Genomic DNA, 16,284 nt, shown 5'->3' on the forward strand with positions numbered 1-16,284 from the left:
AGCTGATTATACACATTAGTAATCTACGGTCGCCTAATTTTTCATGATTTCTCTCTGTTTTGACCCATTGTTGACCCACTGTAGGAAAAGATGAGGCACTAGAACTTGGGTTTGCTATTTGTTTCTGGCTTCTTATCCCTGATTCGAATAACTTTCAGAGAATAACCGTGGTTATCAACGTTAGTTTCTCAAATTAGACACTTTTCATTCTTGTTGCAAACTACAAATATTTTTATTCAAAAAAATTAATTTTTTCAAATATTTTTCACAATTAATAATCACAATTTAACCACATATTCAACCACCCTTGCTCACCGATTTCTCCCATCATACCTCATCATATTCAACATGACAGTTGCAAATAATCTGATAAGACTAACGAGTGAACATTTAAATTTTTTAAATGAGAGTCTACAACCATTAACACCACAAGAATTAATAAAATGGACTTATTTAACTTTCCCCAATTTATATCAAACTACAGCTTTTGGATTAACTGGTTTAGCTATAACAGATATGATTTCAAAAATCCCAGATATTAAAATAGATTTAATTTTTATTGATACATTATATCATTTCCCACAAACTCATGATTTATTAAAAAAAGTTCAAACAAAATATCCCAATTCAAAAATTAACGTTTTTAAACCAATTGGAGTTGAAAATGAAAAAGAATTTATTGAAAAATATGGTGATCAATTATGGGAAACTCATGATAAATATTATGATTATTTAGTTAAAGTTGAACCTATACAAAGATCTTATAAAGAATTAAATGTAAATGTTGTATTAACTGGAAGAAGAAAATCTCAAGGTGGTTCAAGAAATTCTTTAACTATATTAGAATTTGATGAAATTAATAATATTATAAAAATTAATCCTTTATGGAATTGGGATTTTAAATTAGTTAAAGAATATATTGATGAAAATAATGTACCATATAATGAATTATTAGATTTAGGTTATAAACTGATTGGTGATTGGCATTCAACTGTTCCTGTTGCTGATGGAGAAGATGAAAGAAGTGGTAGATGGAAAAATAAAGCTAAAACTGAATGTGGTATTCATATTGCAAAAGAATTTACAAGTTATGCTTGATAAGTTTTTGAATTTTGATAGACTTATAAAATTGTGTAATACGTATATATTCATTTATAATTAATGAACTATTTATTTGATAGAACAGACATGTGCTGAGAATTACTTAACTGAAAAGTTTTCTTTGTAGAATTCGATAAGTCGGTCAAAAACTAAAATGCCCGTTGTAATTTTGTGTTACATCAAGTCTGTAACACGGAATTTTTCGAATCAAAGATAACGCGGAATATTGTAAATTTACAACATCAACCTTATCAGTAACTTACTTAAGAAGTGAGCATTCCAAAACATCCAATGCTTGTTTACTTCACCAACTCATAATGTTAAAAGATGTGGTACTAACTATTTGTGAATATTCTCAGAACCATCCTTATTGGACATTCATAGTTGTCATTATTTTATTTTGCATTTATTATACGATTTATCTACCGGTCACTTCACCTTTATGGAAAGTACCAGGTCCACACTTATACAGAATCACCAAAATCCCATATTTGAATCATCAAAGGAAAGGTTCATGGATAGGGACAGTATATAATTTACATTTAAAATATGGTCCAGTTGTTATACTTTCTCCCACTGAAATAAGTTGTAATGGATCATCAAATTTTATAAATGATATTTATTTAAAAAATTTACCAAAATCTAAATTTTATGAAAATTTTACTAATCATGGATCTGATAATATCTTTGCCACTTTAGCTAATGATAAACATAAGAATTATAAAAAAATCATTAATAAATTATATAATAAAAGTAATATTTTTAGTTTTGAAAATAATACTAGAACTATTTTAATAAATACAACCAGATCATTAATCAAAGTAATTTATGATAGTTCAATAAATGGTAAAAATCCAGATAATCATACTTTAAATTCAAATTTCAATCCTCATGGAAAAAGTCATAAAGAACCAAATTGGTATAATAAATCAAAACAAATTAAAAATTTATCAATGGATGTATTTACATTATTTGGAGCATTAGCAATGGATGTTGTATCAAAATTTGAATTAGGTGAAAATAATGGAACAAATTTAATTGAAAATCCAAAAGAAAGAGAAGTTATATTAAAACATAGACAAGTATCTGGAATGGGATTTTGGACAACTTTAATGCCTCAATTTTTTTGGGATTTTGCTGCAAATAAAATTGTGTTACAAGCTTTTAAAGATATTACAAATTTTCAAATTCAACTTTATGAATTTGCTGAAAAAAATTATGGTAAAAATGGTAAGAATTTAACAACTTTAGAAACTTTAAAAAAAAATGGTCTTAGGGGAAATAAAGCTTATCTGTTTTTAAGTGATAATTTATTTGCTGGTCATGAAACTACTGCTGTTCAATTATGTTATTTAACTTATGAATTATCAAGACCTGGTAATGCTAATATTTTGAAAAATTTACAAATGGAATTATTTGAAAATTTTGGAAAACCTCAGGATAGTAATGATATGATAATTGATTTGGAAAAAGTTGATTCTTTACCATTTTTAAATTCATTAATTTTAGAAAACTCAAGAGTTCATTCATCAATACCAGGAGCAGAACCAAGAGTTTTAGATAAAGACTACCATATTGATCAATTTAAAATTCCTATAGGAACAACAATATCATGTTTACCTTATGCATTACATAGAGAACCAAAAATTTTCCCAAAACATGATGAATTTATACCTGAAAGATGGTTAAAATATTCAGAAGAAAATGAACAACAATATCAAGAAAGAATTAAATTACAAAATAAATTTATGATGCCATTTGGTAAAGGTATAAGGATGTGTTTAGGAATGCAATTAGCTTTAATTGAAATGAAATTAACCATAGCTAATATTTATTGGCATTTTAATACAAAATTAGATCAAGATTGGTGTGAAATTGAACCAATTTTAAAACCAATCAAATTAGGTTTGGTAAATTGTGGTGAAAATAATTATGATTTTGAAAAAATGACAATGTTTGATTTTTATACTATTAACCCAATTAATGATGAATGTTGGTTAAGATTTTATGAAAATAGTTAGCTAGTTCTTCTAAAAATAAGTTCTTGATTGAATTATATATCCGATGATTCCCTACTTTAGTTTTTGTGTAATTTGAATATATCTTATCTCAGGGTAAATTAATTCCGGCTCGTAAATTTTAACATAGTGGAGTTATTTGATTGAATCGAATCGAATATTTAATTAGTACGTCATTCGAATTTCGTACTGAGAATTAAATAACTCTGTTCTGAATTATCGCCCCGTGTTTTTATATTTAAACACTACTTACTCATTTGTTCTAAGTGAAGTTTCTATCATTTGAAATCAATCAATAATTTGCTAACTTAATACCACAATTCATCTAGTTACTTAAGACCAAATTTCACTTTGATCAATTATCAAATTATAATAATTTATTCAAAATATGTTACCATTTGCTTGGCCTTATCCTCCAGAACAAAAAAATGGATTTTGGGGAATACCAACATCAACAATTGATTGGTGTGAAGAAAATTATGTTGTTTCTACATATATAGCAGAAGCTTTAAATACAGTAACAAATTCAGTATTTATAACATTAGCTTTATTTGCAATATTACAAGCTTATAAAAATCATTTAGAACCAAGATTTATATTTACTGCATTTGGATTTTTTTTAGTTGGAGCTGGATCATGGATGTTTCATATGACATTACAATATAAATATCAATTATTAGATGAATTGCCAATGATTTATGCTACTTGTATACCTTTTTGGTCTGTTTTCAGTGAAAGAAAATCAAAAAATGAATCAATTCTTATAGGTATTGGAATTTTTACAGCTGCAAATACTTTAACTGCTATTTATTTATATTTTAGAGATCCAACTATTCATCAAGTTGCTTATGCTATATTAAATGGTTTTATAATTGTTAAATCTATATATTTAACTAAAGAAAATGTTTATGATAAAAAAGCAGTAACTCAATTAAATTATTGTGCTGTGTTTGGAGTAGGAATATTTTTATTTGGTTATTTTTTATGGAATTTAGATATTCATTTTTGTGATCAAGTAAGAATTACAAGAAGACAATGGGGTATTCCTTATGGTTTTATATTAGAAGGTCATGGATGGTGGCATATTTTTACAGGAACAGGAGTTTATTTTTCATTAATTTATGAAGAATATTTAAGATGTTTTATGACTGGTACTGAAAAATTTTATAAATTTAATTGGCAATATGGTTTACCTGTTGTTACTTGTATAAATCCTCAAGGGTTAGAGAGATATAGATCTGTTCAAAAATTAAAAATTGAAGATGAAAAAAATTTAAAAAAATCACAGTAGGTGGAGTTAGTACAATATATATATAGAATATAGACTTGTAATATATTTATTGCTTGTATTTATAATGAAGTCATTATTTCCTTCATATATTTATTTTCTCCAGCATCTAACATACTTTTCAATTTATCATTCAATGGTTCGGAGGAGTTATCATCCTTTAACTTTTTCAATTTATCTTTAAAATCAACAATATCATCATTAACTTCCTTTGAATTACATAATCTTTTTAATTTATCTTTTTCTAATTCTTCTGCTTTTCTCTTTGCCATCTTAATAATTTTTTCATCAAATTTAACCATTTCTGCAACATTTATACCAAAAGATTTAGAACTTATACCAGGTTCAATTTTATACATTAATGTTATATCTTCTTGATTTTCAACATATGCAACAACATGTAAATTTTCAACTTCCTTGGGGTATTGATCTGCTAATTTAGTTAAATCATGAAAATGTGTTGCAAATAATGTAAAACATTTCATTTTTGTAACTAAATGTTCCAGAATTGCATAAGCTAAACCAAATCCATCATATGTTGATGTACCTCTACCTAATTCGTCAATAACTATTAATGAATTTGTTGATGCTGTGGCTAATATTGATGAAGTTTCTAACATTTCAATCATAAATGTAGATAACCCTTTTAATTGAGAATCACCTGCTCCAACTCTTGATAATATAGCATCTAATATAGGTAATTCAGCTCCTTCTTCAGCTGGTATAAAGGACCCAATTTGTGCCATCAATCCAATTGTTGCAATTTGTTTTAAATAAGTTGATTTACCTCCCATATTTGGACCTGTTATAATATTAAAATATTTTGAATTTATTGAAACATCATTTGGTATAAATTCTAAATCATCTTGAATTTCTAATAATGGATGTCTTGATTCTTTTAGATTAATTTTTCTATTTGTTGAATTTAATGGAATTAATTTTGGTTTTGTATAAATTTTTGAAGCAATTAATGCAACATTAGATAAACTTATAATAACATCTAAATGAGCTAAATCTAAACTTAATAATGTTAAAACTTTTGAATAACTTAAACAAATACCTAATACTTCAGTAACTAATTTTCTTTGTTTTGTATTATATGCATCACAAGATTCAAGATAAATTTGTGATAAATTTTTTAATTCAGTAGTTGTAAAATAAACTCCAGCTTTAACTGTTTGTAATTCTTGATATTTTTTGTTGTTTCGTATAACTATTGAATCAGCTCTTGTTAATCTTAAACAAAATCCATGAATTTGATGATTTTCAAGTTTTAATTTTTTTTCCAGATCCATATTTAAATCATTTGCAACATCTAAATGTAAATTTTTAATTTGATCTAATGATGCAGTTTTAGTTTCATTTATTGAGATTAAAGTTTTATCAAATTCTGGTCTTATGGCAAAATTTGAATGTAAATCATGTAATCCTTTTAAATCGATTGTTGTTTCAACTAATTCTTGAAATTTAAATAATGCTTGAAACCTGGTGGATAATGGATTAAACCACCATTTATCCACTAATTCATTATGACCCTTTAATATCTCAATCAAATCTGGTAATAACAAGACAACTTTATATAAAGTTACAATATCTTCTAATTTTTTTTGTTCATAACCTGGCTTTTCATGAATTAATGTTAATTTTTTTAATAATCTTTTTATATCAGGAATTTGTGATAATATTGATTGTACTTCAACTCTAAGTGTTGCATTATTCATAGCTAATTCAATTAAACCTTGTCTTTCTTCAATACTTTCAACATTTGTTAATGGTTGTTTTAACCATTGTGATAATAACCTAGAACCAGCTGAAGTTTTACATTTATTTAATAATTCAAAAATTGAATTTATAGTTGTAGTTGATTGAAATTCAGGAAATATATTTAAAGCTTTCATAGTTGAAGTATCAACTCTCATATATTCATTTAAATCATATTTTTCCAAATTATATTGTCTTGTTTCTGTTAATAAATTTAAATAAATCATTAAAGCATTACAACCACTTAAAGATTTTTGAAATTCTGAAACATTTATTCCCTTTGATGAAAGACATAAATCAATATTTTCTTCTTCTAATAATTTCAGTAAATCTTGTTCAATATTTTTTGTATTAAAATTTTTTGATTTTGTAATTAATATATTTCCAATTTTATCAATTAAACGTTCTAATTTATCATCTTTTGATTCAGGTATTAAAACTTCTTTTACACCAAATTGTAATAATAAACTTTCTAAATTTGAATATAAATCATTATCTTCAAATTCAGTTAAAAAAATTTTATCATCTTCCATTATACAAACTCCAACATTATTTCCATTAATTTTAATTCCAGCAATTGTAGAATTTGAACAATCTTGAAATTCAAAGTTTATTCCATATTCTTGACTTATACCTTCTAAATTACCAGCTGTCCCACTAGCTAATATTTGATAATTCTTATTATTATAAATTTCTACTCTGTATTGTTTTTCTAATAAATATAATTTTAAAGCTGTTTGAAATACTTGTGGTGAAATTGTCACATATTTAACATTATCTGAAAATTTAATTATTGATCTTGTCTTGTATATATCTTTAGCTATTAATTCTGCATCTTCTTGTAAACATGAAAAATAATCCTTATTGTTATGGTCTATAAATCTTATAGTTGATGGATCTTTATCTTGTAAATTTTTAATAAATTGTTTTTCATTTCCTGTACCTGCGAAAGTTATAGCAATATTTGTTGTAGTGGACATTTCTTTGATAGGAAAATGATTATAAAATTAAAATGCAAAGTCAAATTTATGATTTGAGTATATTAAAAGGTAATAAGATGTACGGTGATAAAGAAAGTGTTGGTTGTAAAATTTATTAATTAGTTGGTTGGTTAATAATAAAGAAAACAAAGATTTGATGTTAAATTTGCAACACAACGCGTTACTTAACAAATCGCGTATTAAAAAGAATTAACTCCGATTAAAGTTTATTGTCGTCAAATAAAAAGTCAAGACATTCAACATCTTACGTCACTTCGTATATTTCAAGCTGGTAGCGATAAAAATATGCTTCTACTTTGTTTTAATTTAGAGTTTTGTTACATTTCTTTACTTAAGTTATACATGAATTTACAAGTTTGAAGACCTTTGAGTTCGAGTTTGCATGATTCTACTTTTGATTAGAACCTACAAGGTATGACAAGCATCGTTGAAATTATACGGCTATATATATAATGATTCACAAGTGAATATATATCACAATAATTTGCATAATAATCCTCGATCACATAAGTACTTCTCTTTTTTGCCAAGATTAAGTAAGAAAATTATTATGTTACTTCAAAGATTAATTTTGTATTTGAATAACCACTAAAGGTTTAGTTCAATCTTAAATCTAAAATATAGTGATAATTGTTGAACCCTTTTTTATTTTGTTTTGGTATATGTTTATTGTGTTTGATTGATTTATACACTCGCTACTACTACAAACCCCAGATGAATTCAAGAAAATTTCAAAACTGACTTACTTTCACTTACTTCAACATGTGTTTAACTACTGGAATTATTTAAGTTTACAACTAAAGTGGTTATCAATATAAACATTTTTACTTGGCATGAAATTTTAGCTGTATTCATCGAAGTTTAGTTCAATTAAAGAATGTTTCATTTGATTAAGGGTCAAAGTTATATAAACAAGAGTATGGTCCAATTTTTTAATTTTTAATTGCAAATTTTTTTTAAATCAACAAATATGAAATTTGGAAGTTGGAGTAAATTAGTTGTTTTTACAAGTCTTACCTTTGGTGTTATAGCTGAATCATCTAATGAAGTTGGTAATTCAAGATTAGTTAAAAAAAATCAATTTGGTTTATCAAAATTCAATTTCAATATTAAAAGAGACGAGCATGAAGAAGAAGAGCATGACCATGACCATGATCATGAAGAAGAAGAACATAGTCATGAACATGAAGAAGAACATGATCATGATCATGAGGGTGAAGAAGAGGGACATACTCATACTACATTCAACGTAACTGGTTGTCATTTACATGATGATTCACTTCATTGTACAGATCCTGATGGAATTGAAGGTATGATATCACCATTACCTACTCACCCAAGAGAAAATTATACAGATTGTCATTCACATGGTACTGAAATATATTGTATGGATGGAGAAACAGAATATTTATTTATTAGAGAATCAGATAATGATATAAACTTGGCAAATGAAGAAATATCATGTCATATGCATGCAGGAGTTGAACATTGTACTTATGCTAACGGAACTGAAGTTTCGAGTTTAGATGGTAATTATTGTGAAAAAATAGATAGAGATTATAATATTCCATTAAGAATTGGATTATTATTTGTTATTTTAGTTACTAGTGCAATTGGATCATTTGGTCCATTAATTTTAAGATCATTATTTAAAATTTCAGCAAATAATGTTATTATAATTATAATAAAACAATTTGGTACAGGAGTTATATTATCAACTGTTTTCATTCATTTATTAACTCATTCATTTTTATTATTTTCAAGTTCATGTTTAACTAATTTAAATTATGAACCTACTTCTGCTTCAATTGCAATGGCTGGATTATTCATAGCTTTTGTAATAGAATTTATTGCTTTTAAAATAATATCATCAAGAATTGAAAAATTAAATAATAGATCTACTGCTTCCACTCAAAATGATGAACATGAACATGGAAGTATTGAAAAAACTAATATAGATCATAATTCATCAGAAGAAGAAATTTTTGCAAATAATGAACCATCAAGATCAAGTTATGATAAATTATCAGTTATATTATTAGAAGCTGGAATTGTTTTCCATTCAATTTTAATTGGTATTACTTTAGTTGTTGCTGCAGATACTTATTTTATTACTTTATTTATTGTTATTGTATTTCATCAATTTTTTGAAGGTTTAGCATTAGGTTCAAGAATTATAATTTTAAATACTAGTGTATGGACTAAAATGTTAATGGCTTTCATTTTTGCTATAACTACACCAATTGGAATGGCTATTGGTGTAGGTACATTAAATATATTTAATGGTAATGATCCACTGACTATTATTGCTTTAGGTGTTTTACAAAGTGCTTCTGCTGGTATATTATTATGGACTGGATTAGTTGAATTTTTATATAGAGATTGGTTTTTTAATTTAAAAAATGCTTCTTGGTTTAGTACTGCTTGTGCTATGCTTTCTTTGGTATTAGGTTTATTTTGTATGAGTTTATTGGGTAATTGGGCTTAAAAAAAATCAGACAACCTATGCTTGTTTAGATGAACATGGTTTTAAAAACAGACGTTTTATAATTTAATTGCAAAAAGTACAAATTACAAAAGTTTTGTGTCATAAGTTTTAGACTCAATAATTCCTCTAAATCGATTTTCTCTTTCCAAAACAAACTGGTTCAATCTACAATCTTTATCAAATATAACATGAGTACAATTACTTGACTGCTTGTTATTCTTTGCTAATCATTGATGTTGGTATTCTCTGTACATTCTTCAGTAAAATGATAAAGTTTCAAAGTATTTGATTTTGTGTAATAAATATTTTTTGTTTGTTTTGATTTAACTCTTTTAAGAATTTTAATTAAATTTAAATTCACATTCTATCACTTTTCAAATTCATCTATTTCATTCGGAAAACCAGCAACCAAATCCAATAATGCAGCAATGAACAATGAATATGAAGCACTAGAAGTAATAGGTAAAGGATCATATGGTACTGTACGAAAAGTACGTAATAAATTAGATAATTCAATTTTAGTTAGAAAAGAAATTGAATATAAATCTATGAATAATCAAGAAAGAAATCAAATTATATCAGAATTACGAATTTTAAAAGAATTAAATCATAAAAATATTGTAAAATATTATGCTCATGATCATATCGTTAACTCCAAGACTATACATATTTATATGGAATATTGTTCAGGTGGTGATTTATCTAATTATATAAGAGAATTTAAAAATAATAATGAAAATGTACCAGAAGAATTTATTTGGCAAGTTTTAGTTCATACACTTTCTGCATTATATAGATGTCATTATGGATCAGATATTTCAAAAGTGAATTTTAACGATAGTACAATTGATGATGAAAATAGACCCAAAATAAATTCAGATTCAATTATAATTCATAGAGATATTAAACCAGATAATATATTTGTTGAAAATGATTTAATTAAATTAGGAGATTTTGGTTTAGCTAAAATGTTAACTACTTCAAATGATTTTGCAAAAACTTATGTAGGTACTCCATATTATATGTCACCTGAAGTATTAATGGATGAACCATATCTGCCGGTTTGTGATATATGGTCATTAGGTTGTGTATTATATGAATTATGTAATTTACAACCACCTTTCCAAGCTAAAACTCATTTACAACTACAAGCTAAAATTAAAAGAGGTAATATACCTTCAATTAACCCCATATATACACCACAATTAAGAGCAATTATAAAAGATTGTATTACTGTAGATCCTGAAGAAAGACCTACTTGTTATGATTTAATGAATTCATTGAGTATAAAATTTTTAAGAAAAGAAATGGAATTAAATGATAGTAATATATCATTAAGAAATTTTCAAAAGGAATTATTATCAAGAACTGAAGAATTAAAACGTAAAGAAAATTTATTTAATATTAAAGAAAAAAATTTAAAAGAAAAAGAAATACGATTAAATGATAGAGAAAGAAGATTAATTGATATGGAAAATAGAATTAACGAAAGGGAAAATAGAATTATTGAAAAGGAAAATAAAATAAAGGAATTAGAAACTAAACTTCGACTGAAAGAAAATCAAATCAATAGTTTAGAAAATAGTCTAATTGATGAATTCAACATCAAAAAGCAAGCATTAGATTTAGAATCAAAAGAAATTAGATTATTTTATCAAACTGAATTTTGGTCAATAGTTGAAAAAGAAGTAAATGAAAGATTAAAATCAAGATTAAAAGGTCCTCAACAACTTGAAGATTTAAAAATTTTAAAAACCAAAAATTTAAATTTAAATTTAGGACATCAACCTTTAACAACAAATTTAAATTCTGATTTTTCAAAATTTAGAGTTACTGATGAATATGAACGTCAACGAAATATGGAAATTCGTAAATATCGCATAAATTAGATTTAATATATAAAAGTTACAACTATCTTATTATTCCCATTTTTTACCTGTTAATTGTTCATAAGCTTCAATATATTTCTCTCTACTTTTATTAACAATTTCTTCAGTCATACTAACATTTTCTTTACCAGCTAAATCATTATTAGTTAACCAATCTCTTAAAAATTGTTTATCATAAGAATCTTGAGATTTTCCCAATTCATAATTTTTAGCATTCCAAAATCTTGAAGAATCTGGTGTTAATACTTCATCAACTAATATTAAATTATTTTGATCATCTAATCCAAATTCAAATTTTGTATCTGCTATTATTATCCCCTTTGTTTTAGCATAATTTTTAGCTTTTTCATATAATTCAATTGCTGTTTTAGATAATTTATCACATAATTCTTTCCCAACTATTTCTTCTGCTTGTTTTGGAGATATATTTTCATCATGTTCTCCTTGTTCTGCTTTTGTAGATGGTGTGAAAATGGCATGAGGAAATTCTTGAGATTCCACAAGATCTTCCTCAATTGGTATAGTATGTACAGTTTTGGATTTCTTATATTCTTTCCATGCTGATCCAGTAATATAACCTCTAACTATAACTTCTAATGGTATTAATTTTAATTTACGAACTAATAAAGCTCTATCTTGTAATTGATCTCTAAATTGTTCCAATTGAGGAAATTTTTTAAAAATATCTTTTTTGATTAAATGATTTTCAATTGGTAAAAAATTAAACCAAAATTCAGATAATTTAGTTAGTATTTTACCCTTGTCATTTATTCCATTTTGCATTATTACATCATATGCTGATATACGATCAGTTGCAACAAATAATAAAGTTTGGGGATCTATTTCATATATATCTCTAACTTTACCTCTACTTAATAAAGGAAATACATTTTGTAAATCAGTTGTTGTTAATGACATTTTTCGTTGGTGATATGATTGAATGGGTACAAAGTATGAGATCTGATGTTACAGATTTGATATCGATTTTTTTTTTTTTTCAATCTTTTTGTAACTTCAAATGTCTAACATAAAAATCACCAAATTTTGGATGTGATTCATCAACAAAATGATGTATTCTACTCGTCATAGAGATCAACTAACTACATGATTATCAAGAGTTCTTAAGTTATATTAGCGCATCGTAAAATTAAATAGTCATCTACGTATTGTTCTTGTTGTTATTAGTGTTGTTGTTTCCACCATTATTTGGTATATTAGTTTGACCCATTTGAGGACTTGCAGTAGCACTCATTTGTTGGCGTTGTTGTTGACCCGGCTGTTGCTGCTGTTGTTGTTGAGCTAACATATTCTTATTCATTCTATTTTGAGCTTGTTGTTGTAAATTATTCAAATATTGAGCTGCTAATTTAGTAACTTGTTCTTTTGAAAGATTTGGGTTTTGATTTTGAATTGAATTGATAATAGCTGATATTTGTGCTGGTGGAATATTGATTCTTGGTCTTTGGTGTTGTTGTTGTTGCGGTTGTTGTGGTTGAGGTTGAGGTTGAGGTTGAGGTTGAGGTTGTTGCTGCTGTGGTAATTTGTGATGAATGTTGTTTTGTTGCGGTTGTGGTGATTGTTGAAAGAATCTCTGTGCATTTTGTCCATTATTTGGCAGCATTCCTGCTCTAAGTTGTTGTTGATTTGCATTGAATTGCATGTTCGGAGAGTTCAGCAGAACAAGATTTTGTTGTTGATGTTGTGGCAGAAGAAGCAGTTGTTGCAGCTGTGGCAGAAGATGCTGTTGTTGAGGTGGTTGTGGATGTAATAATTGTTGAGCATAAACTGGACTATTTTGATTTGATAATGATTGTTGAAATTCAAGCCCTTGTTGCTGTTGAAGCATTCTTCTTTGTTTTTCCATTTGTAATAATTGTTGTATTTGTTCATTAGTTAATTGTTTGCCATCTTTAGTAGTTGTAGGAATTTTCATAGCATTCTGTTGCGGAAATTGATTATCTTTCAATGTAACTTGAGTTTGTGATGACATCCCGTTCATTGCTGCATTTTGAGCTCTTTGAAGAATTTGTTCAGGTCTCGGAGTTTGATTTTGATTAAAATCTGAATTATGCTGAGGTTGATTTTGAAATCGATTCTGAACTTGTTGTTGAATTGGTTTCGGTATTTGTTGATTAATTTGAGTGTTTCTTTGTTGCATTTGTTGAGCTTGTTGCTGTAATTGCTGTTGTAATTGTTGTTGTCTTTGTTGTTGTTGTTGTTGTTCTATTGGAATTTGTTGCTGAGGTTGATGCTGCTGATGTATTTGTGATTGAGGAAACTGTTGTTGATGTTGTTGTTGTTGCTGCAAACGTTGCTGCTGCATTTGTAATTGTTGTTGTTGAGCCTGAGGATTAGGATGCTGTTGTTGCTGTTGTTGTTGGGCCACAGCTTGCATGAGACGACTTCTTGAATTTTGTTGAATGGCTTTGTCTCGCTCATATTTCAACTTGGACAATTCAGCTGGGGTTGGAGTTTTGCTCACATTTGTTCGTTTATCTCCATTCGTTATATTTTGTTGATTCATTTGAGCTTCAGTTGTTGATCTCTTGTGGTTTATCTTAGCTAAAGCTACTTCCCTTTTTTTCATAGCTTTTCTCATGGCATCAAACATCGATGCCCATCTTAATTTTCTGTGACCTCTCTGAATGGATTCATTACCAACACCTAATGGTGAAATTCTTCTTTTTGTAGTCAGTTGAGTTTTATGAGCTTGTTCGAGCCATTGTTGAGCATGATAAGAATACCCACCTTTCATATCTGAGAATTGAAATTTTTGATTCAATTGAATATATCTTTCAAAACATTGCCAAGGAGTTCTTCTTTCAATATTTGACTCATATTTTTTTAAACTAGTTGCAAATGACTCAACCAGAATATGCTCAGCTATGAGATCCCAATTAAAACAAAATTCAGCAACGTAATGTATCAAACGTTTATCGTCCTCTGGCAGCCAAATTGTCGGAGACCTGAATTCAATGTTACTGATTGATGGGGGTTTTGGAGGTTTCAATGCTTGAAATTTACGATGTGATTGTGAACCAAAAACTCCCTTTTGGTATTCAGGCAAACGATGTGGCTCATTATTATTCTCATTGTTGGTTTTTAAAACAACCTTGTACCAGCCTTGATCATTTTCAAATGGTAGTAATAACTTCGAAACAGCAACAATTGGAGATTCCCTGGGTTCAATTGGTTGACCGATTCTATTTCCATCATATGGAGTATAATCAGGAATTGATTTTAATACAGAATTTGCGACTTTATTTATTTCTTCCATTTTGAGTACAGTAACCGATGAGTTCAATTCTAATTTGGAGAATAATGATGATGTCGAATTTTCCTTGGGTTTTTGTATTTGAGAATTCTCTGCTTCTTTTAAAATAACTTGCGGATTAATGTTTTCATTCTCATGTTTCACTTCATTACCAGCTTCAGTACTAGCTTCAGTTACCTCTTCTCTATTTGCATTAACCGCCTCCTCTTCTCCATTTTCAACATCTTTCATGACTTGATCAGTGTCAATCTCCTTTTCAGGCGGTGTTGGTTCCTTCCTTTTAATACAAGTTGCCTCTTTACCTAATGTCCAATACTCATTCACTGCTTGAGCCATCGTTACGCAACAGAATTTTTTATACTTGCCAGCTTCCTTAAAGTCTTCAGCCATCCATTTAGCTTCTTTCAATAAATTGTCCCAAGTAAAACTTTTGAATCTGGTGAAAGGGTCATAAAATCTTTCTGGTTGCCTAGATGACCACTTACCTTGTCTTTTCAATTCTTCAATTCTCGAGTATAAAACTGCAACTTTTCCCTCTAATAAAGCTAGTTCGTAATTTTCGGTCATTAAGGCCTTATGACTTCCAGGTAGTAGTTTATTGGATGCAAGTGTTTGAGTTAAATAATACAATTCTGTTAATGAGCTAACACTTTGAGGTTTTAATGGATAATGTTCAGGAACAGTTAATACTTCCAATTGACTTAGATCTTGATTTAAAAAGCTATCTAGTTCTTCTTTGTCGATCTGTTTTTGCGTTTTTAATGATGATATTGAGTCAAAAGGTTTATTTTTGGATGTATGATGCGGTAGTTTATTCTTTTGACTAACATTTGGTCCTTCCGTCTGTTGTGATTCCTGGTTGTTATCATTATTTTGAGCTTGTTGTCTCAGTTGACTTGAATTTGGCTCGGTCTCTTCATTAGTTTCATCTAATTTTCTTTTCCTTCGTAGTATTGGTGGTAAAAATATAGAAGCTTCCATCGATTTAATGATGGAATCTTTGAAAAACTGATCAACTTTTGCCTCCGACTCATTTAAAAATGTGATTCTAGTAGCTTCATCTAAACAAGTCTTTGATAAATCTTGTAAGAAAGGATCAATCGTTATATGCAGAAGTTCTTGTATTCTGTCTTCCCAAGCTCTTTTAATCACCATGATCGATAATCAGTTTTAGTTTTGCCAGAATAAAATTAATAAAACAAATAATTAATCAGCCCAAGCTGCTCCATTTGTCTTGAATTTAACTTTTGATGATTTGAGTGTTGATGGATTTCAACAATTTCAATGTTTGAACTTCTTAAGTTCCATAATTTAATAATAAATCTTTAAATTCTACAGTATGTCAGGTGAAATACATGTGACTATCACATGACTTTGTTTTCTACAGTGAAGAACGCGTAAATTAATGTATGTAACAGCAAAAAAAGAGTTTTGCTACCAACTTTACTTATCAAATACATTAAG

The 16,284-nt window shown here is 27.6% G+C and overlaps 8 protein-coding genes across 8 annotated transcripts; 5 read left to right on the plus strand and 3 right to left on the minus strand. All coding sequences in view use genetic code 12, as the record gives it.

Annotated features, from left to right (window-relative positions):
• Positions 1 to 348: 348 nt before the first annotated feature.
• MET16 (phosphoadenylyl-sulfate reductase (thioredoxin)) lies at positions 349 to 1,098 on the plus strand (the record flags this gene model as incomplete). Its single annotated transcript, XM_051755889.1, has 1 exon — positions 349 to 1,098. One exon carries the CDS (start codon positions 349 to 351, stop codon positions 1,096 to 1,098), a length of 750 nt encoding a protein of 249 aa, XP_051616366.1.
• A 320-nt stretch (positions 1,099 to 1,418) lies between these two features.
• KGF55_001327 (uncharacterized protein) lies at positions 1,419 to 3,122 on the plus strand (the record flags this gene model as incomplete). The annotated part of the gene is made up of 1 exon (XM_051755891.1): positions 1,419 to 3,122. One exon carries the CDS (start codon positions 1,419 to 1,421, stop codon positions 3,120 to 3,122), a length of 1,704 nt encoding a protein of 567 aa, XP_051616367.1.
• A 385-nt stretch (positions 3,123 to 3,507) lies between these two features.
• Positions 3,508 to 4,410, plus strand: YDC1 (alkaline dihydroceramidase; the record flags this gene model as incomplete). The annotated part of the gene is made up of 1 exon (XM_051755892.1): positions 3,508 to 4,410. One exon carries the CDS (start codon positions 3,508 to 3,510, stop codon positions 4,408 to 4,410), a length of 903 nt encoding a protein of 300 aa, XP_051616368.1.
• Positions 4,411 to 4,469: 59 nt separating this feature from the next.
• MSH2 (mismatch repair ATPase) lies at positions 4,470 to 7,148 on the minus strand (the record flags this gene model as incomplete). The annotated part of the gene is made up of 1 exon (XM_051755893.1): positions 4,470 to 7,148. The coding sequence occupies one exon, from the start codon at positions 7,146 to 7,148 to the stop codon at positions 4,470 to 4,472; it is 2,679 nt and encodes an 892-aa protein (XP_051616369.1).
• Positions 7,149 to 8,139: 991 nt separating this feature from the next.
• Positions 8,140 to 9,657, plus strand: ZRT1 (Zrt1p; the record flags this gene model as incomplete). Its single annotated transcript, XM_051755894.1, has 1 exon — positions 8,140 to 9,657. The coding sequence occupies one exon, from the start codon at positions 8,140 to 8,142 to the stop codon at positions 9,655 to 9,657; it is 1,518 nt and encodes a 505-aa protein (XP_051616370.1).
• A 428-nt stretch (positions 9,658 to 10,085) lies between these two features.
• On the plus strand, positions 10,086 to 11,546 carry KIN3 (serine/threonine protein kinase; the record flags this gene model as incomplete). Its single annotated transcript, XM_051755895.1, has 1 exon — positions 10,086 to 11,546. The coding sequence occupies one exon, from the start codon at positions 10,086 to 10,088 to the stop codon at positions 11,544 to 11,546; it is 1,461 nt and encodes a 486-aa protein (XP_051616371.1).
• Positions 11,547 to 11,576: 30 nt separating this feature from the next.
• Positions 11,577 to 12,464, minus strand: ADE1 (phosphoribosylaminoimidazolesuccinocarboxamide synthase; the record flags this gene model as incomplete). Its single annotated transcript, XM_051755896.1, has 1 exon — positions 11,577 to 12,464. One exon carries the CDS (start codon positions 12,462 to 12,464, stop codon positions 11,577 to 11,579), a length of 888 nt encoding a protein of 295 aa, XP_051616372.1.
• A 241-nt stretch (positions 12,465 to 12,705) lies between these two features.
• On the minus strand, positions 12,706 to 15,975 carry VID21 (Vid21p; the record flags this gene model as incomplete). Its single annotated transcript, XM_051755897.1, has 1 exon — positions 12,706 to 15,975. One exon carries the CDS (start codon positions 15,973 to 15,975, stop codon positions 12,706 to 12,708), a length of 3,270 nt encoding a protein of 1,089 aa, XP_051616373.1.
• Between the last annotated feature and the right edge of the window lie 309 nt (positions 15,976 to 16,284).

Source organism: Candida pseudojiufengensis, assembly GCF_024610245.1.
Source record: "Candida pseudojiufengensis strain CBS 10847 chromosome Unknown scaffold2, whole genome shotgun sequence".
Taxonomy (NCBI): Eukaryota; Fungi; Ascomycota; class Pichiomycetes; order Serinales; family Debaryomycetaceae; genus Lodderomyces; species Lodderomyces pseudojiufengensis.